The sequence below is a fragment of the Palaemon carinicauda genome, chromosome 27 (assembly GCF_036898095.1).
Source record: "Palaemon carinicauda isolate YSFRI2023 chromosome 27, ASM3689809v2, whole genome shotgun sequence".
Taxonomy (NCBI): Eukaryota; Metazoa; Arthropoda; class Malacostraca; order Decapoda; family Palaemonidae; genus Palaemon; species Palaemon carinicauda.
Window position 1 is genome coordinate 78,204,485 of NC_090751.1, and position 23,732 is coordinate 78,228,216.

The following is a 23,732-nucleotide window of genomic DNA, read 5'->3' on the forward strand; positions in this document are numbered from 1 at the left end:
CGAAAGCCCTATGACCTTTAATTATTTAACGAATTTTTCTCATCAAACCACCCTTCATTAAATCCATTCTATAATACAAGAGCTTCGCTTTTCAGCCTACGCTGAATAAATTCCAAATTATCCTAATATAATAGATAACCTCAATGTAATTATAGAATCACTAATGAATGCGAGAGATCATTTGTCGGAAAAGAACCTCACCTGAAGATCTCTAAGAGAGATAACTTGGCTTCTTGACTGCTCTCCTTCGCCTGACGACTTCTGGGAGATCTTTTTGATTTCGTCATATTCCCATTTGTCGATGAATCCGCCTTCGATCAGTTTCAGCATTCTGAATGAAGGGACTTCACATGTAACATTATATTTGTATTATGATAAATTACTAAAAGGTACTCTAAAGGACTATTTTGTTAATAATAATAATAATAATAATAATAATAATAATAATAATAATAATAATAATAATAATATTTAGGAAATATGCACTCTTTCAAGCAGGTTTCTGTTTTGCTTACAGTTGTGTCAGTTGCATTTATTTTGTAACTGAGATTTTCAATTTCTCGTATTTTCGTTTTCTGAACAGTACTGCATGCCACCAGTAGCTGTGTTATGTTGGTAGAGGAGCAAAATACATAGAACATTTTTGTAGATGTTGCTAAAATTTACTAGAAGTAATCTCATTAAATTCAGGGTACAAAAGAGTCAGGTGCTATGCGTTGCAAGAGGGTGCTGGATGCTCCTCTCATCATCAGGAAGAAGTGGAGCGATGTAAGTGGTGCTGGTTCTATCTGTCACAGTCACGCTGCTGCTATACTCATGGTCGTCGAAGTTAGGAGGGGCCTGTGCAATGCTGGTTGGACTACCACTGTTACGCCCTGATTAGCCAACACGCTCCCTGTGCAGGCTCATCATAATGCAAGCTGTTTTGCAGCTCATCATCCAGGTTTATTGACTGAGTCACTCACTAGGAAAGTCTCAGTAACAGGAGGGCTGTCAAGTCGCTGATCGTTCTTATGCTCGTTAATGTTCCTACGGAATGTTGACCATGATTGTGCTATTCCCAGTGATGTCCTCTTGTTTGATTATTTTTTTCTCTTGTGCACCAGGAGTTGGTGCATATTGATAGCTTCCTACTGATCGTGGAATGACAAACATTTAGATAGTCTCACTGTCGTCATTTCAACATAACAACTGGGGCATCCACAGACTTGGCATTGGTAGGAACAGACAACGTTAGAAGTTTTCAGGAAGTCCTGCACATGTAAGGCCGGGTTGCTCTTTATAATAAGGGATCTGGGTGTCATTATTTGATAGTAAATTATCAACTTAACATAATGTTCTTCTTATGTAGCCGATATGTTGTTCCTAGTATGACTTTGAAAGTACTGCTCTCACTGTAGCGCTCAGTCTCATACCAAATATCCATAGCACATCTGGACTCTCGCATGACCTGCCTGTTGGAGTAGCCATTGTTCATGACAACTTTGGTAATTCTATCTAGTTCTGTGTGGGTCATCGTCTAGGAAGAACACCAACGGACATGAGGACGATCAGTGACCCATAAACCTACCTGTAAATGAGCCTCTTCTGCCGAGTGCTTCAGCCATTCAGGAAGCAGCTTGGGACTCACTGGATATGGAAGCTTAGCGGCAACACAGCTTTCTTGACACTGAGCCCCACACAGGAAGGGTGTCGATCAATCAGCGTGCAGCATTGAGAGCCCAGCCCAACATCAGACTAACCTCAACTAACTGCCTTATTGTGATGGATCCCCTCCTAGGGAGCGGCTGCAGCCAATGGGATAACTGCTAACTGCTTTATCCCTAACTCTGTGCTAACTCCACTCACAAGAACCAATCATCGACCAGCGACCGAATTGACTAACGCCCTAACCCATATAAACAGTGCTAACACTACTTACATCACTCCACTTCTTGGCTGAAGATGAGAGAAGACAACAAGCACACTCTCACTATGAGTGGCAGTAGACATTTTTTGTACCTTGCATTTGACAAGTTTACTTCTGGCAAATTTTGTGTAAAATCTTAGAATCTCTTCTATGTATTTTATTCCCCTACCAACATAGCACAACTACTGGTAGCATGCAGCACTGTTGAGAAAAAGAAAATTTGAGCGATAGAGAAGCTCAATTACAAAATAAATGCAACTGAAGCTGCTGTAATTTTCAATGAAATAATAATAATGATAATAATAATAATAATAATAATAATAATAATAATAATAATAATAATAATAATAATAATAATAATAATAATAATAATAATAATAATAATATAAATAAAAAATACCACAACAATAATAATAATAATAATAATAATAATAATAATAATAATAATAATAATAATAATGATAATAAGATTAGGCCTTAAGATCAGCCCTTAAGAACAAGTTATATTCAATGAGCCATATCCGGAACTAACATCTCGTAGAAGTGCAGGAAACGTTTGGCAAAGGAAGAAACCATTAACCACATCAACAGAGAATGTTCTACAAAATGTTGAGAATCAATATAAGAAACGACCTGATAGAGTAGCTAAAGCTCTCCATTGGACTCTCTTTAGAAAATATAGTATACAATGCAGCAATAAATGGTAAGAACATCAACTTAAAGCTGTGGTAGAAAATTGGCAGGCTTAACTACTCTGCGACTACAGTATAAGGACGGACAGGGTGTTAGAAAAATATCAACCAGACATCACTCTGGTCGACAAAGCAACTAAAAAAATATTGCTTATAAATGCAACACTACCCTGCGACTCAAGAGTGGAAGATAAGGGGGAAAATATGTTAGTACCAAGACCTACGAATTGAATTGAGATGGCTATGGAATATGCAGGTAGAAGTGTGTCAATAATCATACCTAAGTCATTGAGAAGGAATCTTGAGAAGGTAAAACCCCTTTATTGCCCAAGGAATTGTAAAAAAGGGCTTGTTACTTGAAACAGCACTTATAGTGAGGAAAGTGATGAATTTCTACTGAAGCTGGAGGTAATATGGAACCCCATGCTATAAACCACCAGTCTCTGTAGACAATGATTGAAATAAAAAAAAATATATATAATGATAATAAGCGAAAGAAATGGCTACTGGATATTGAAAGTTATATAGATAGAAGAGATAAACAAAGGTTCTGTGATATCACAACAAAGGCTATAAGAAACCAGTTGATGAACATTCTAAACTGGAAAGCATCAGTGCTCAATGATGTTAATGGTTACTGATTCAAAAACTTCAGAGCCCTAGATAAAAAAATGGCAAAAGAACTCATGTACTATATTCGAAACCGCAATGCACCTGAATAGAGGATTACAAGAAGGACATATCTAATTTAAAAAGACAAAAAAATAAATAAATAAATAAATTAGCGAGCAACTACAGACCAATTAATCACCTACAAATAATGTGGTAGCAGCTAAGAGGCATCGTCAGCCTGCAAAATGGAGGAAGATTGAAATATCTGCACAAAATACCAGTTACTAGTAAACAATATGGTAATGAAGAGCAGCAAAAGAAGGAAAAGATACCTGTATATGGCATGAATAGACTAGAAGAAAGCCTTTGTAATAATACCACACTCATGGCTGGTAGAATGCTTGAAGATATATGATGGAGTGGTAATACCATCAACTTCCTCAAGAATACAATGCAAAACTAAAACTATACTTACATGTTCTAGAAAAACGCTTGGAGAGGTTAACATCAGGAGAGCTATATTCAGATGGAACTTACTATCCCCACTACTGCTTGTAGTGGCTATGGTCCCTAAGACAACACTGCTGCAAAAGACCGGAGTTGAGTACCAACTGAAGAAAGGAGGCAGCAGAATAAACCACCAATATGTACATGGAAGAAATTAAGCTGTTTGGAAAAAATGCTAGGGAAATAGACCTGCTGATCCAGACGCAAAGAATTGTAGGAAAGGCAATCAAGATGGAGTTGGAAATAGAAAAGTCTGCCCTAGTAACATAGAGAGAGAGGAAAAGTACCTAAGATGAAATCGATTAAGCTGTCAAAAGGAACGTCATCATATAAATAGACAAAGCAGGCTACAAATACCTTGGAGTAATAAAATGAGCGATAATGAAACAGCAAGTGATAAAGGAAACAACCGGAAGAGAATATATGCACAGATCAAGGCTATAATAAAATCAAATCATAACTGGAAATATGGCAAAGGCTATAAACTCCTAGGCAATATCAGCTAAAAGGTACAGGGCTGGAATAGTGTAGTGGAAGAAGTCAAAGCTATGTAAAATGGAAAAATAAACTTGAAAGGTAATGAGCATGTATCACGCACTACACCCAAGAGTAGGTGATAGAAGCACATCAACAAGACATATCTCTGGCCGACGAGACAACAAAACACAAGTATCACTCATACTCGTAGATGTCGCAGTAACGTGACTGGAGGTATGTATCAAGCACTACACCCAAGAGCAAATATTGACAGGCTCTATATACCCTGCAGTGAAGGAGGAAAATGACTCATCTGGATAGAAAATTGTTTCAACATCGAAAGAAGAGCACTGTGACAGTACCTTGAGACCAGTGAAGATGAATGGCTAAATAGTAGAGGGAAAGAAAACTTCATAAAGGAGGATGAAGACCCAATAGTGTTTGAGGAGAGAACAGGAAAACAGAGATAAGAACAAATGGAAAAGACAACCAATGCATAGAAAATTCCTTAAGCAAATTGAAGAATTATCTAGTAAGGAAACATAACAGTGGCTACAGAGAGAACTTAAGAAGGAAACTGAAGGGGGTGATAATAGCGGCACAAGATCAGGCCTTAAGAGCAAGATAAATTCAACGAGTTATAGAGAGAAATAAGTTCTCATCAAAGTGCAGGAAATGCATGGTAAAAGAAGAAACCATCGTCAGTGAATGTTCAGCACTTGCTCAAAGAAACGACATGATGCAGTAGGTAAAGATCTCCACTAGTATCTCTGTAGTAAATGTGAAAAACTATGCAGCAACAAATGGTACGAACATTAACTTCAAGCTGTGGGAGAAAAAGATCAGGCTAGATTACTCTGGGACCACACTATAAGGACGGAGTGGGTGATAGAAGCACATCAACAAGACATATCTCTGGCCGACGAGACAACAAAACACAAGTATCCCTCATTCTCGTAGATGTCACAGTAACGTGTGACTGGTGGTATGTATCAAGCACTACACCCAAGAGCAAATATTGACAGGCTCTATATACCCTGCAGTAAAGGAGGAAAATGACTCACCTGAATAGAAAATTGTGTTAACATCGAAAGAAGAGCACTGTGACAGTACCTTGAGACCAGTGAAGATGAATGGCTAAATAGTAGAGGGAAAGAAAACTTCATAAAGGAGGATGAAGACCCAATAGTGTTTGAGGAGAGAACAGGAAAACAGAGATAAGAACAAATGGAAAAGACAACCAATGCATAGAAAATTCCTTAAGCAAATTGAAGAATTATCTAGTAAGGAAACATAACAGTGGCTACAGAGAGAACTTAAGAAGGAAACTGAAGGGGGTGATAATTGCGACAAAATATCAGGCCTTAAGAACAAGATAAATTCAACGAGTTATAGGGAGAAATAACTTCTCATCAAAGTGCAGGAAATGCATGGTAAATGAAGAAACCATCGTCAGTGAATGTGCAGCACTTGCTCAAAGGAACGGCATGATGCAGTAGGTAAAGATCTCCACTAGTATCTCTGTAGTAAATGTGAAAAACTATGCAGCAACAAATGGTACGAATATTAACTTCAAGCTATGGTGGAAAAAGATCAGGCTAGACTACTCTGGGACCACACTATAAGGACGGAGTGGGTGATAGAAGCACATCAACAAGACATATCTCTGGCCAACGAGACAACAAAAAATAAGTATCACTCATACTCTTAGATGTCGCAGTAACGTGTGACTGGAGGTTGGAAGATAAGGGGACATTAAAATAGAAAAGTATCAGGAATTGCGAATTGAATGAAGAAGGCTATCTAATATACATGTAAAAGTGGTGCCAAGAATCTTAGGGGCGCTAGGGACTATACCTATGTCATTCAAAGGGAATCTTGAGAAGGTAGGAGACGATGTAGCCCCAGGATTAGTGCAAAAGAGGGAGATACATGAAGCAGCATAAGTACTTAGTAAAGTGAAGGACTCATAAGGAAGCTGGATGCATTCCAGAAATCCACACTATAATGAATATCTATCAGTCTCTGTAGACAGCGATTGTATAATAATAATAATAATAATAATAATAATAATAATAATAATAATAATAACATCAGCTAACTTGCACTAACAAGTGGTACGAGCACGAACCTGAGGGAGTGATAGAAAACGATCAGGTAAAGTTCCTCTGGGACTATGGTATCAGAACAAATAGGGTGATACGCGCAATTAGACCAGATGTGACGTTGGTTGATAAAATCAAGAAGAAAGTATCACTCATTGATGTTGCAGTACCATGGGACTCCAGAGTTGAAGAGAAAGAAAGAGGAAAAAAGGGACAAATATCAAGACCTGAAAACAGAAATAAGAAGGGTATGGGATATGCCAGAGGAAATTGTACCCATAATCATAGGAGCACTAGGCAAGATCCCCAGATCCATGTAAAGGAATCTAGAAAAACTAGAGGCTGAAGTAGCTCATGGACTCACGCAGAAGAGTGTGATCCTAGAAACGGTGGACATAATTAGAAGTGATGGACTCCTAACGGGGCAGGATGCAGCCCGGAACCCTAGACTATAATTACCACCCAGTTGAAAAGACTGCGATAGAGGGGAAATTGAATAAATAAATAAATAAATAAATAAATAAATAAATAAATAAATAAATAATAATAATAATAATAATAATAATAATAATAATAATAATAATAATAATAATAATAATAACAAACACTAACGATGGCCTGTATAATAGGTTAATAAACTTATATCTTACATCGGGATCGAACCAAACACAAACGATGTCGCGTGATATGATAAAACAAATTACTTCAACACATCAAAATCGAACCCAGAACTCTGGTGTGATAGAAATCAACTAACTAAGGACATCAGCTCTTCCATGGCTTTCTTTGTTTAGTATCATCCTTTCTAAACTGAGAGATCATGATTTCGATCTTTCGTATGAGGCAAAAATCTAATTATTACAATAATGATAATAATCCTGGTAACAAACATAAGAACTAAGAACATTACCCATTTTCCCAAGTTCATGTAAAAGAATACTAATGTTAAACTTTTTTTTTTTTTTTCATGGAATTCACTAATCACAAATATATATCTGAAGAAGGAACTGGGTAATGGAAAATTGTGTAAATACATTATTAAGGATATATAGAAATATGATCGAACAGACTTTGAAAGAAACTCATTCTATTTTTCTAGATAAATCAGTATAAAGCAACACTTGCATGACGTCAAATAAAATACAGCTCCTCATTTTACATGTATGATTACATATTTAGTTGATTATAAAAAACGTATGTAAATTTGATAATTTACTATCAGTAGAAAAAAAATAATAGCCTTTTGGAATGAACATTATTTACAAGTTTAATGCTTTATGGTATTGAAACAAACATATTTCCTTCCCTGATAAAAAGAGGCGAAAGACTTACACACGGTTGAAGGAGTCCTTATAGGGAGCTCCCGGGGGAACGACAAAGACGACATTTTGCGGGAAGAAAAGTTCCCGGCTGAAATGAAACTTGTTTCTTCCGAGACCTGCTCCCACTACCTTTGCCACATCTTCCAAACAGATGTGAATGACCTTCTTCTCAAGAACCTAGCAATGGAAGAATGTAAGAAACAGGTGATATCCTTGTTGCGGTTAGCGATAAAAGACCGTTGACTACTCTCTTGAAAACTTACAGGAAGAACTTCCTTCTCCAAAAGCAAGCAATAAAAGCATATAATAGGCGATATTGATTTACTTGCCTGGGTTAGAAATAAAATACCATTTACTATTCTCCTAATGATTGAAAGGAAGAATGTTCCTAAGAACTTGGCCATGAAATAGTCTTAAATGGGTTGATTGTGCTACTACGGTTATCGATAAAAGGACAATCATTACTCTCCTGACGACTGATATAAAAAATGTTTTTGCGTATGAAGTTATTTTCTTTAAACTAGCATGTAATATAAAAAGGGTTCATATTACTTACATGGTTAGCAGTAAAATACCATTTACTACCCTCCTTCAAACCGAGATGAACAATATTTTTTTCAAGAGTCTAGTAGTAAAAATAATTTGAAACTTTGATTTTACTGATACATTTACTAAGAAAAGTTCACTTACTACTCTCTTGTTCACTAAGATGAAGAAAATGCCCTTGATAAATTACAAACTGTAATTTGAGATATACGACCATCTGCTGCTTTCCTGGTATTGTAAGGAAGAATATTCTTATCAACAACCAAAAAGCGAGAGTATATAAAGGCAGTTAACTTTACAGTCACAGATAGCGAGAAAAAAAAGAGAGAGAAAAAAAAGCCATTTACTACTTCCGTTTTGAGTGCAGGAAGAATGTTCTTAACCAAGGGTAAATAATGTTAACGTCTTTGAATTTACCTTTACATCTTGTGATAAATGACCATTCACTATTCTCCTGACAACTAAAAGGAAGAATATGCTTCTCAAACACTTACTAGAGAGTAAATATAAAGGTTATCGATCTTGCTGCTAGAGTTAAGGAGTAAAAGGTCATTGAATACTCATCTGATGGTTAAATGGAACGAGGCTTCTCCCAAAAGCCTAGTCGAGTAAAAATAGTAATTGCAATGGATTTTGTTGATATGGTTACCGATAAAAGTCTTTTTCCTTCTCTCTTGACAACTAAAAGGAAGGATGTTCTTCTAAAGAGTGTACAAGGAAAATTAATAAAAGGCATTGTTTTTGCTGTTAGATTTAGTGATGATACGCTAATCCATACTCCCCTGACTATTAAAAAGACGAATAATTTTCTTAAGAACCTTGAAGTGAAAAAAGATAAGCAGACTAAATTTACTACTACTATTACAGATAAGACGGCTTTTACTACTACCCTCTTGATGGCTGAAATGAAGAATGTCCTTCTCAAGAACGTAGCAGTAAATTGATTTAAAAAGGGTTGATTGATTTATCCAGTGTGGCTAGCGGTAAATTAAATACTCTCGGGATGTTTAAATGGAAGAATGTTTTTTTCTAAAAACCTAGTAGTGAAAAAAATATAAAAGCTGTTTATTATACTTCAACAGTAAACAATAGAAGGACATTTGCTACGCTCCTTCTGAATAAAAAGAAGAATGCTGTTCTAATGAACATACGAGCGAAAAGGGGTAGAATTTGCTGATTTTTCAGCTAGAGATAGTAATAAAGGGATAATTACTAATCTCCTAATGGCGTAAAAGATTGTTTTATCAAGGTACTCAACAGTATAAGATCGTATAAAACGTTGATTTTCCTGTAATGATAAGAAATAATAGGCATTTATCATTCTAAAAATTTAACAGTTGTGGGGAATCGATTTTGGTTTACTTTTTGTTTGCCTAATTCTTTAATGAGAGAGAGAGAGAGAGAGAGAGAGAGAGAGAGAGAGAGAGAGAGAGAGAGAGAGAGAGAGAGAGAGAGAGAGAGAGAGAGAGAGTTAGTTGTTAAAATCCTTTTTGTTAGATAAGTTAGGACAGTAACATGACTTTTTTTTTTTTTTTTTTTTTTTTTTTTTTTTTTTTTTTTTTTTTTTTACTATCCCCTTTAGGCGTGTTTTATTTATCAATAGTACTACCTCCTATATCTTCGACTCCTCTGAGACTGATTTATCTTGTTAATGACATTGGATTGAATAAGAACTGTGGATTGTAATACATTTTGAACTATATGATTTATGTGATGATGACTTCTCCTCTCAAAGCTTTTATGGATATGGCTTGTTCTTAAAGAATGCGTCAGCAGATGATGACCGCAAGGCTCGTATGAAGAACTGGAATTAAAGGTCCTTTCATACTGACAGACTGCAGTTTAGCATCGGCCTAAAAAACTGTCGATTAAATGTTGTTCAGACTGCTAAATCTTGCGTGGAGTCTGATGAAAGCATTTGTGTTCAGAAAGGTGGAAGGAAAGTTAAAAATTAGGATGAGAATGAGGAAGGCCATGAAAGGGTGAAAGTCGTAAGCAATAAAATATAAGAAAAATATGATTAAAGATACGAATTTATTGTACAAGTCGATTTATTATATTCGAGTGAGGGAGAAAAAAACAATAAAAACATTTGCAATGAAGATAGTAGTAAGAATGAACTTGAGGAAATGTGATGGAGGTACCCCAGTGTGATAGATGTAATGAACATACTACTGTATTAGGTATGTATATGACTTTTTTTAGGGAGTATGAAAGGTATTGACAGGCTAAGTATGGTGATAATGAATTAGCAGAGTAGTAGGTTGACCAAGGCAACAGCCACCCGATGAGATACTACCACTGGAGAGTTATAGCGTCTTTTTACTGGCCAGATAGTATTACATTGAATCCTTCTCTCTGGCTACGGTTCATTTTCCCTTTTGCCTACACATACACCGAATAGTCTGGCCTATTCTTTACATATCCTCTTCTGTCCTCATGAACCTGACACATTGAGATTACCAAACAATTCTTCTTCACCCAAGGGACTACTACACTATAATTGTTCGGTGGCTACTTTCCTCATGGTAAGGGTAGAAGAGACTCTTTAGCTATGGTAAGCAGCTCTTCTAGGTGAAGGACACTCCAAAATCAAACTCTTGTTCTCTAGTCTATGGCAGTGCCATAGCCTCTGTACCATGGTCTTCCACTCTCTTAGGTTAGAGTTCTCTTGCTCGAGGTTACACTAGGGCACACTATTCTATCTAGTTTTTCTTCTTCTTGTCTTGTTTTGTTAAAGTTTATATAGGAATTCTTTATTTTAATGTTGCTGCCTTTCTTGAATTATTTGATTTTTCCTTGTTTCCTTTCCTCACTGGGATATTTTCCCTGTTGGAGCCCCTGAGTTTATAACCTCCTGCTTTTCCAACTAGGGTTGGAAGTAATAATAATAATAATAATAATAATAATAATAATAACAATAATAATAATAACTATGTAGGGGGTGATAATGAGTGTAGAGGATGTCGAGAATAAATTTGGGTTAAACTATATATGTATGTCATTAAGAAACTTTTGTCACGAGGAAGTATGATGACAAATGCATAAATGAAAGTTATAAACCGATGAAAAAAAGTTTTAACTACTGTACCTAAGAATGTGTCTGGAGCGTTAAGTTGAACCTGAGAAAAAATTGCATGGCCAAGATGGAGATTAGCAGCGGATGATACTTTAGAGATAGTTAAGTATTGGAATATCGATGTTCGTGAGAATGTGATGAATAAATGGTTGAAAAAGATAGGTATGAACCCGGTGTATGTGAGAAGCTAGGACTGGAAGATAAGCAATAGGTGTTATTAGAGCAAAGGAAAAGAAGTGCTTAAAAGCATATGGTGAGGATAAAGTGAAGATAAGAGTTTAAATGTACAGGCTAGTATGGAAGAGAAATTTATTAATACAGATGAAACGGTGCTGAGTATGAATGATAATTATATTGTGCGGGATTTTTCGTTAGATGATGTAAAAGAAAGTATGGCAAATTAGAGGCAGAGACATCGGAGAATGATAAGTAGTAACAATTCTTGTTTTGTTAAATAGGAAAAGATTTAGATGAAATTAATGAATTGCTGATGGAAATAAGTACGATTATAGGACAAGATGATAAATAGGTAGATGGGGTAGAGTATTATATATTAGAGAAAAGGAGTAAAAAAATGAATTGTAATAATAATATGAATGATAGCAATATAATATAAAACAAGTTAATTAAAGAATATGTGAAGGCCCAGTTACTCGATGCGAAAGTCCCGTTCCCGACTGACTTGGTAATGAAGAGGTTTAAGGGAAGGATTGTGTGGAAGGATTTGGAGAACTAAGGAGGGACGAATGTGGGGGGATAGATTTTTATTCATATTTTTCAGTTCATTTCTTTCGTGTGTGTTTGCCAAAACCTTCAGAGAGAGAGAGCGTTAACGTAATGATTGTTATTAACCAGAAAGACTGTTGGTATAATCGAAGCTTTTTCTTTACTGTACATTTTTGTTTGTTAGATGGGTTAAGATGGTTACGAAAGTCTTAAGCGATTGTTTTTTTTTTCTTTTTTTTTTTATATTATTTTGACGTCAGCAAGTGGTGTCGATGAGAATGCTGGTTACATTTACTTTCTATTAGCTTTGGAAGTGTTTTATTCATTTATCAATCGTACTACCTCCCTTTTCTTTGATCTCTTCTGAAACTGATTTATGATTTTTATATTGTTGATGACATTTGATTAAATAAAAACTGTGGATTGGAAAGTCATTTGAACCATGTGATTTGTATAACGATGACTTTTACTATCCAAGCATTTACGGAATTGGATTATTTTTAACGAATGTGTGTGCTCATGATGATGACATGGGCAGCATAAACAACTGACTGACTATTATTAGATGAAAGGGGCATACAACAGAATTGCTATTATTCGTTGTATTATAGCAATTCTCTTCTATATTCCTATGACATAATATATACAGTAACAAAGGCTATCAGAGGGTTCAACCACAGTGTGAAGGAGTAATGTATTCCTATTTAAGCACAATATTGAGTTCTTACACACACACACACAAACACACACACACACACACATATATATATATATATATATATATATATATATATATATATATATATATATATATATATATATATATATATATATATATATATATATATATATATATCGTGTTCATCATCATCATCGTCATCTCCTCCTACGCCTATTGACGAAAAGGGCCTCGGTTACATTTCGCCAGTAATCTCTATCTTGAGATTTTATTTCAATGTTTCTGAATTCATCATCCACTACATCACGCTTCATACTCTCCAGCCATGTAGGACTGGGTCTTCCAACTCTTCTAGTCTCTAGAAAAGCCTAACTGAGCATTTGGTGAACTAATCTCTCTTTGGGAGTGCAAAGAGCATGCCCAAACCATCTCCATCTACCACTCATCATGATCTCATCCTCATATAGTAATCAAGTAATCTATTTAACCCTCAATATCCTTTTGAGGGCTTTGTTCTCAAATCTTCTAAATCTATTGGAGATATATAGTCTCATTTTTATATGTAATTTCAGGCGATTTGATTTCCAAGTTTTACTTAACCTAACCAATGTCTGATTTGCTCTTTTCAATATTTCACTAAACTCTAATTGTGAAGACCCTGTATTGGAGTTCATAGTACCGAAATACTCAAATGACTATACCTCATTAATCCTTTCTCCTTCCAGTGATATCTCATCTACCATTGCATACTCCGTTCTCATCATCTTTGTCTTTCTTTCATTTATCTTTAGCCCAACCTCGTGTGATATTTCATGTATTCTGTTAAACATGCATTGCATATCCTGTAGTGTTCTGCTAACAAGGACAACATCATCAGTATATCAGCATATTTGACTGTTCTACGCATTACAGAATACACGAGGAGGATAAACAACACAGGTGGCAGCACATTCCCTTGGAGTACTCCGCTGTTCACATGAAATTCATTTGTTAAAACTTCATTAACATTTACTTTGCACTTGCTATGCTTCTTGTACTAACTATGCTCATCAAATACCAAAGGCACTTCCTCCAATTTTGGGGGGTAGCCGACATCAACAATGAAACAAAACAAAAAAGGGACCTCTACTCTACGTTCCTTCAGCCTAACCAGGGACTCAACCGAGTTCAGCTGGTACTGCTAGGGTCCCACAGCCCAACCTCCCACATTATCCACCACAGATGAAGCTTCATAATGCTGAATCCCCTACTGCTGCTACCACCGCAGTCATCTATGGCACCGGAGGAAGCAGCAGGGCCTACCGGAACTGCGTCACAATCGCCCGCCATTCATTCCTATTTCTAGCACGCTCTCTTGCCTCTCTCACATCTATCCTCCTATCACTCAGAGCTTTCTTCACACCATCCATCCACCCAAACCTTGGCCTTCCTCTTGTATTTCTCCCATCAACTCTCGCATTCATCACCTTCTTTAGCAGACAACCATTTTCCATTCTCTCAACATGGCCAAACCACCTCAACACATTCATATCCATTCTAGCTGCTAACTCATTTCTTACACCCGTTCTCTCTCTCACCACTTCGTTCCTAACCCTATCTACTCGAGATACACCAGCCATACTCCTTAGACACTTCATCTCAAACACATTTAATTTCTGTCTCTCCATCACTTTCATTCCCCACAACTCCGATCCATACATCACTGTTGGTACAATCACTTTCTCATATAGAACTCTCTTTACATTCATACCTAACCCTCTATTTTTTACTACTTTCTTAACTGCCCCAACACTTTGCAACCTTCATTCACTCTCTGACGTACATCTGCTTCCACTCCACCATTTGCTGCAACAACAGACCCCAAGTACTTAAACTGATCCACCTCCTCGAGTTACTCTCCATTCAACATGACATTCAACCTTGCACCACCTTCCCTTCTCGTACATCTCATAACCTTACTCTTACCCACATTAACTCTCAATTTCCTTCTCTCATACACCCTTCCAAATTCTGTCACTAGTCGGTCAAGCTTCTCTTCTGTGTCTGCCACCAGTACAGTATCATCCGCAAACAACAACTGATTTACCTCCCATTCATGGTCATTCTCGCATACCAGTTTTAATCCTCGTCCAAGCACTCGAGCATTCACCTCTCTCACCACTCCATCAACATATAAGTTAAACAACCACGGCGACATCACACATCCCTGTCGCAGCCCCACTCTCACCGGAAACCAATCACTCACTTCATTTCCTATTCTAACACATGCTTTACTACCTTTGTAGAAACTTTTCACTGCTTGCAACAACCTTCTACTAACTCGATATAACCTCATCACATTCCACATTGCTTCTCTATCAACTCTATCATATGTTTTCTCCAGATCCATAAACGCAACATACACCTCCTTACTTTTGCTAAATATTTCTCGCATATCTGCCTAACTGTAGAAATCTCATTCATACAACCCTTACCTCTTCTAAAACCACCCTGTACTTCCAAGATTGCATTCTCTGTTTTATCCTTGATCCTATTAATCATTACTCTACCATACACTTTTCCAACTACACTCAACAAACTAATACCTCTTGAATTACAACACTCATGCACATCTCCCTTACCCTTATATAGTGGTACAATACATGCACAAACCCAATCTACTGGTACCATTGATAACACAAAACACATATTAAACAATCTCACCAACCATTCAAGTACAGTCACACCCCCTTCCTTCAACATCTCAGCTTTCACACCATACATACCAGATACTTTTCCTACCCTCGTTTCATTATTGCTCTCCTCACTTCCTTTATTGTAATCTCTCTCGCTCATTCTCATCTCCCATCACTGGCACCTCAACACCTGGAACAGCAATTATATCTGCCTCCCTTTCATCCTCAACATTCAGCAAACTTTCAAAATATTCCGCCCACCTTTTCCTTGCCTCCTCTCCTTTTAAGAACCTTCCATTTCCATCTTTCACTGTCTCTTCAATTCTTGCGCCAGCCTTCCTTACTCTCTTCACTTCTTTCCAAAACTTCTTCTTATTCTCTTCATATGACTGACCCAATCCCAGACCCCACATCAGGTCAGCTGCCCTCTTTGCCTCACGTACCTTGCGCTTTACTTCCCCATTTTTCTCTCTATATTCTTCATACTTCTCTACACTATTACACTGTAGCCATTCTTCAAAAGCCCTCTTATTCTCTTCTACTATCCCCTTCACTCCTTCATTCCACCATTCACTGCCCTTCCTCATGCTGCCTCAAACAACCTTCTTGCCGCACACATCACTTGCAATCCCAACAAAATTTTCTTTTCCTAACCTCCAGTCCTCCTCTATATATATATATATATATATATATATATATATATATATATATATATATATATATATATATATATATATATATATATATATATATATATGTATATATATATGTATATATATATATATATATATATATATATATATATATATATATATATATATATTTATATGTACATATATATATATATATATATATATATATATATATATATATATATATATATATATATATATATATATATATATATTTATTTATATTTATCTTTATATATATATAAATACATATATATATATATATATATATATATATATATATATATATATATATTCATAAATATATATTTATATATATATATATATATATATATATATATATATATATATATATATTTATATATATACATATTTATATATACATATATATATATATATATATATATATATATATATATATATATATATATATATATATATATATATTTGTATATATGTATAATGTATATATCTATATATATACATACATATATATATATATATATATATATATATATATATATATATATATATATATATATATATATATATATATATATATACATATATATATATATATATATATATATATATATATATATATATATATATATATATATATATATATATACACACACACATATATATATATATATATATATATATATATATATATATATGTGTGTGTGTGTGTGTGTGTGTGTGTGTGTATATATTTATATCTTTTTCTTGTTCTTGACATCCTATCCGAGGGCATATGCTGAAAAAATATTTATTATCTAATCCCCTGTTATCAAAGGGATATTTATAATCCTATCATTTACTCCTTTTACTTTTACCACTTTTCCCTTTCAGTTATTATCTATTATGACCCAAACTTAATTTCTCCCCTCTTGTGACCCACTGTAGTATTTTATACCCATTTCCTGTGTACCTAGTTCCATTTCCCTTCCATCTAGTCTGCAGCTGACACAAGACACCTATCCTCTTCCTCTCCATCACATCTACTGTCTCCCTCTCGAACTTAGCCGGTGAAAAATGGAACAGGTTTTGACTAAATAGAAGATTGTTCTTCTAAAGAGGTTCATTTTTCTGCCACGGTTAGCAATAGAAGTGCATTTAATACTCCCTATGTGACTAAAAAAGGAGAAGGCATAGAACTAGTATTGTGTATGGATAAAAAGCCTTTTATTGCTTTATTAATGACTAAATAGAAAAATTTCCTCAGTATCCTAGCAGTGAAATAATATAAGCTGCACTGATCTTGCTTCTGGACATTACGAAAATAGGCCATTTGCTGCTTTACAGACGACTAAGGAAGAATGCTCTTCTCACGAAACCAACACTGAAAGAATATAAAGGGGTGTGTGTTTGGTGCTACATATAAAGATAGAAGGCAATTTACTACTCATTTGATCAATAAAAGGAAGACTATTCTTACGTAAATACTAGTGAAAGAATATATACCAGGATGCGTATTTTAGTACGGAAATTAATAAAAATCTATTTACCAAACGACTGATGACTAAGCGGAAGCATGTTCTTATCAAAAACCTGTCAGATAATAGATATAGAAAGTGCCAATCAGCAGGATAGAGTTAAGAATTAAAGACCACCGAATAATCTCCTGACTACTAAAAGAAAATATGTTCATCTCAACAACTTAGCAATGGAAGAATATAAAACCAGTGCTGAATATCCTGACAAGAAATAGGAAGAGAATATGTAAAGGGACCAAACAGAGAAAGGATCTAAATGGCACTAATTCGATGCGATAGTTACCGATAATGAGACACTCGCCTGGGTTCCTTATTCCAGGTTTAAGAAACCCATATGGGAATTTACAGTGAGTACGCATGAAATTGAGATCATAAAAGATTTATTCCTACTCATACATAAGTTAGCATCTTATAGTATTTTAAAGGTTGATTTATCTTATGCATAAATATATTCAAGTAAAATATACTGATTACTTCTTTTGATTGAGTAATTTTTGATAGCCAAAAGACCCAAGATTCTTTTTTTCTTTATCATTTAAAACATATGTCTTTTTTTTATTATGATGGCTAGGTTTCCATCATATTCTGAATCGACTGATAAACATGGTAGAAAGCTAATATATATTTCCATAAAATAAATATTTCTATAAATAATGCATCGGAGTTTCGCTAAAAATCTTACGGATATGTAATACTTACCATTTTCAGCCCTGCTGCTGGACTGCTAACAAAGCTCTGTGAACGGTCTTTATGGTTGAATAGTCCCCATACCTGTTTGTAGACTCCTACCTTGGCTTCCTGTTTATGCGAATGGTATTATATGTCAATTGGTTTTTGGAATAAAAACACACAATTCTTTCTTTTTCAATTATCTTTATGGACACGCAAATTTCACTGTCTTAACAAACCACAAAATCAATTGAAACTTGTATAAGTGATATAAAAGTGAGATTTAGCATACACTTAACGGACATCCTGTTCATCGTTACCTTAAATAAATATTCGTGGGTGGAGTCTTTCGTAACTGTGAGAGTAAAACCTTCCTCAACAGCTCTAGGTAGATCTAAAAGAGAATCTATAGGCTTCTCGTAGGCTGGAACAGCAAATGCTGCAGTGAGGGTCCCAGAGTAGAGAGCTATAAAATACAGAATATCATAGGAATTAGTGGTTTGGACATTCACACTAAGCCTAGGACAACATAGCTTAAATGTATTTACCTTTTAGCTAGGTGTTATATACTGGGAAATTCATCTAACTATGAAATAAATGCAGCGTTATAGCCATGAATTAATGATACCACATCACTAAAATTACAATTTCCATCAAAGCAAAACAGTTTTAATATGGCGGAGAAACTTACATGTGTTAAGATATGATTTCTGACCCATATATACTTTGATAGGTGCTTTCCAGGGTATTCAAATGTACGGTATAGTGGTTAATACAATTAGATAACATTAAATCTATCAAAGAGATACTTTACATGTCCGCGGAAATAATAATAATAAAAATATTGTTTTGATGGAATTTCTAAATCTTGGCATTAGAAAAGGATAAACAATATTTTTTTATACTATCAAATGCTTCTCACAATTTTTATAAGAAGAAAACGCCGAATCTTGTCATTTATTTCTCTGTAACATAAGACTGATATTTGATATCAAATATTCCAGAGGTAAAGGGATATATGTGACATCAAACTCAAAAGCGAAAAATGCCGATAATTGACATTAGATACTGCAAAAGATAAGGATGATATTTAACATATATTATTATCGGAAATAAGGTAGATATGTATACTAATATTAAAAAGTATAAAGCTGTTATCTGAAATTAACCACAATGGAGGATAAGTTCGATTCTTGACATCTAATGTTCAAGTGGTTAGTAGCACAAACTACTACAAAGAAAAATGCTTCGATTTATTGTCTAATATTACAAATGATATGACTTACTTTTACATCAATAGGTACAGAGGATAAAGTAAATATTTTACACCTAACATTAATTACAATAGATAAAATTGATATTCAATACCATTTACTACAGAGTATAAGACCAATATTTGACAACTAATGATAAAGATGATAAGATCGACATTGAACATAAACTGCTACAGAAGATAGTACCGATATATTTCTGAAAAGATTAAGACAAACATTTGACAACAACTGCTAATGAGGATGCTGTTGGTATTTTACATATATTACTACTAAGACAAGTTGGATATTAAACACTATAGCCTGCCCAGAATTACAATAAATGCGAAGTAGATTTCCAATAATGTTACTTTTCGACAATTATATAAATTCCATCTCACTTAAGGTCGAAAAGCATTGTACACCTGTCAAATATTCTTTCCCTATTCAAGTGAAAATAATAAATGAAATACGTAAGGAATAAAAGTGTTCGCTATGTTTGACGAAATCTATACTTTATTTTACGGCATTCTGTGCAAACGGTAAGTAGTTTAGAGGATAAGACCGATATTTGATAGCAAACACTTCGAAAGTTAAGGCTGATATTTGATTCCAAACACAATAAAAGATAGAGCCCATATTTGATTCCAAATACTATAGAGGATAAGGCTGATATTTAATACCAAATACTAAAGAAGATAAGGCTCACATTTAATACCACATATTATAGAGGATCAGACTGATACTCAATACTGAACCCTAGAGAGGATAACGTTGATATATTATTCCAAATAATATAAAGAAAGAGGTTGATATTTGGTACGAAATGCTATAGTGAATAAGGCTGATATTTAATTCAAATACTATAGAAGATAAGACTGACATTTGATACAAAATACTATATAGGATAAGACTGATATTTGATATCAAATACTATAGAGCATAAGACTAATATATAATACCAAATTCTATCAAGGATATTGTTGATATTTAATACTAAATACTAAAGATGATTAGGCTGATATTTGATTCCAGATACTATAGAGGATAAGGTTTATGTCTAATATAGAATACAACTGAATATAGGGTTGATATTATGTATAATATATTGCATAAAATAATGACAATATCTAACATCAAGTATCAAAGATATGTTCAGATATGTAACATGAAGAGCTAAGGGAATATTTTAACTTGTAAATGGTTTTAGGAAGCTATATCATAATAAATTGAAATTGCTTGACATTAGAACCTAACCTGAAGCTATCAAACAGAAGAGGTACCATGAGAAGAACAGAAATCTCTGAGGCCAACGCCTTGATGGTAGTAGGTTACTTTGGATTAAGATGCTTCGAAAGACGTTAAATGAGAAATCTTGTAGAGACCACTTGGGATCTCCATCAGAGATTCGTTGCAAAAGATGAGACTGGATCCATAAAAGAAGTCCTATGGTCAATGTTGCAATAACAATACAGAGCCATACCTGATTGAAGAGAAAAGATGAAATAAGAAGCATTTTTACCTACATATATATACCAAGGCACTTCCCCCAATTTTAGGGGTAGCTTACATCAAACAAATGAAACAAAAAGGGGACCATTCCTCTCTACGTTCAACCCAGCCTGACAAGGGACTCAACCAAGTTCGGCTGGTACTGCTAGTGTGCCACAGCCCACCTTCTCCCATTATCCACCTCAAACGAAGCTTCATAACGCTGAATCCCCTACTGCTGCTACCACCGCGGTCATCCAAGGCACCGGAGGAAGCAGCAGGGCCTACCGGGACTGCGTCAGAATCGCTCGCCATTCATTCCTATTTCTAGCACGCTCTCTTGCCTCTCTCACATTTATCCTCCTATCACCAGAGCTTTCTTCACTCCATCCATCCACCCAAACCTTGGCCTTCCTCTTGTACTTCTCCCATCAACTCTTGCATTCATCGCCTTCTTTAGCAGACAACCATTTTCCATTCTCTCAACATGGCCAAACAACCTCAACATATTCATATCCACTCTAGCTGCTAACTCATTTCTTACACCTGTTCTCACCCTCACTACTTCGTTCCTAACCCTATCTACTCAAGATACACCAGCAATACTCCTTACACACTTCATCTCAAGCACATTCAATGTCTGTCTCTCAGTCACTTTCATTCCCCACAACTCCGATCCTTACATCACAGTTGGTAAAATCACTTTCTCATACAGAACTCTCTTTACATTCATGCCCAACCCTCTATTTTTACCACCCCCTTAACTGCCACCAACACTTTCTATCCTCCATTCACTCTCTGACATACATCTGCTTCCACTCCACCATTTGCTGCAACAACAGACCCCAAGTACTTAAACTGATCCACCTCCTCAAGTAACTCTCCATCCAACATGATATTCAACCTTGCACCACCCCTTCTCGTACATCTCATAAGCTTACTCTTACCCACATTAGCTCTCAACTTCCTTCTCTCACACACCCTTCCAAATGCTGCTACTGATCGGCCAAGCTTCTCTTCAGTGTCTGCAACCAGTACAGTATCATCCGCAAACAGCAACTGATTTATTTCCCATATATGGTCATTCTCGTCTACCAGTTTCATTCCTCGTCCAAGCACTCGAGCATTTACCTCTCTCACCACTGCATCAACATATAAGTTAAACAACCACGGCGACATCACATATCACTGTCTCAGCCCCACTCTCACCGGAAATCAATCGCTCACTTCATTTCCTATCCTAACACATGCTTTACTACCTTTGTAGAAAATTTTCACAGCTTGCAACAACCTTCCACCAACTCCATATAACCTCACCACATTCCACATTGCTTCCCTATCAACTCTATCACACGCTTTCTCCAGATCCATAACTGCAACATACATCTCCTTACCTTTTGCTAAATATTTCTCGCGTATCTGCCTAACTGTAAAAATCTGATTCATACAAACCTTACCTCTTCTAAAACAACGCTGTGTTTCTAAGATTGCATTATCTGTTTTACCCATAATCCTATTAATCAGTACCCTACCATATATTTTCTAACTACACTCACCAAACTAATACCCCTTGAATTACAACATTCATGCACATCTCCCTTACCCTTATATAGTGGTACAATACATGAACAGACCCAATCTACTGGTACCATCGACAATACAAAACACATATTAAACAATCTCACCAACCATTCAAGTAGAGTCACATCCCCTTCCTTCAACCTCTCAGCTCTCACACCATCCATACCAGATGCTTTTACTACTCTCGTTTCATCTAGTGCTATCCTCACTTCCTCTATTGTAATGTCTCTCTCATTCTCATCTCCCATCACCGGCACCTCAACACCTGCAATAGCAATTATATCTGCCACCCTATTATCCTCAACAGTCAGTAAACTTTCAAAATATTCTGCCTACCTTTTCCTTGCCTCTTCTCCTTTAAACATCCCTCCATTTCCATCTTTCACTGTCTCTTCAATTCTTGAACCAGCTTTCCTTACTCTCTTCACTTCTTTCTAAAACTTCTTCTTATTCTCGTCATATGAACGGCCCAATCCCTGACCCCAACTCAGGTCAGCTCCCCTCTTTTCCTCACTTACCTTGCGCTTTACTTCCACATTTTTTTTCTCTATATCTTTCATGCTCCTCTACACTATTACTCTGCATTGGTGAGTCAGACCGTGACTCAGTCTGCAGCCATTCTTCAAAAGCCCTCTTTTTCTCTTCCACTTTTATGTTCACTCCTTCATTCCACCATTCATTGCCCTTCCTTATGCTGCCTCCAACAAACTTCTTGCCACACACATCACTTTAATCCCAACAAAGTTTTCTTTTACTAACTTCCACTCCTCTAAATTACCAGTGGCACTTACTTTCACTCTGTCATATGCCATTTTCAACCTTTCTTGATATTCTTTTTTTACCCACGGTTTTATTAGCTCTTCAGCACTCACTAGCTCCCTTTTACAGTTGGAAATTACAACTGCGAAGATGGAATATTTCCTATGTTGAAGTCGAGATGATATATGTAACAAAGGCAGCCTAACTTTCTCTCCACCATAACACAAACCTGGAGATTCATTATTCAATTTCAGAGCATAATATATATTACATTTTTGTGTCCTCTTGCCAATTTGTACCATCTCTTCTGTTTCATACTAATGTCCTGAATCATAGGTGAAGGTACCTAGACTCCATTGTTCTATATTAAATGGGCGTGCTCTAACTTCTGCATGCCTGACACTGTTAATATGGCGATTATTATCTTCTTCCTATGTTTGTTGGTTTCACTGAGCAATCATT

At 35.6% G+C, this 23,732-nt stretch overlaps 1 protein-coding gene across 1 annotated transcript in view; it reads right to left on the bottom strand.

Annotated features, from left to right (window-relative positions):
• The window catches only part of LOC137620978 (glutamate receptor ionotropic, delta-2-like), a 55,336-nt gene that overhangs the window by 368 nt on the left and 31,236 nt on the right, over positions 1 to 23,732 (bottom strand). The window contains exons 7-11 of the mRNA XM_068351420.1: positions 20,697 to 20,922; positions 18,510 to 18,655; positions 18,220 to 18,318; positions 7,635 to 7,801; positions 202 to 331 (exon numbers count right to left, since the gene is read on the bottom strand). Of these exons, the coding sequence (XP_068207521.1) occupies positions 202 to 331; positions 7,635 to 7,801; positions 18,220 to 18,318; positions 18,510 to 18,655; positions 20,697 to 20,922 (768 nt within the window). The remainder of the gene's footprint in view (positions 1 to 201; positions 332 to 7,634; positions 7,802 to 18,219; positions 18,319 to 18,509; positions 18,656 to 20,696; positions 20,923 to 23,732) is intronic.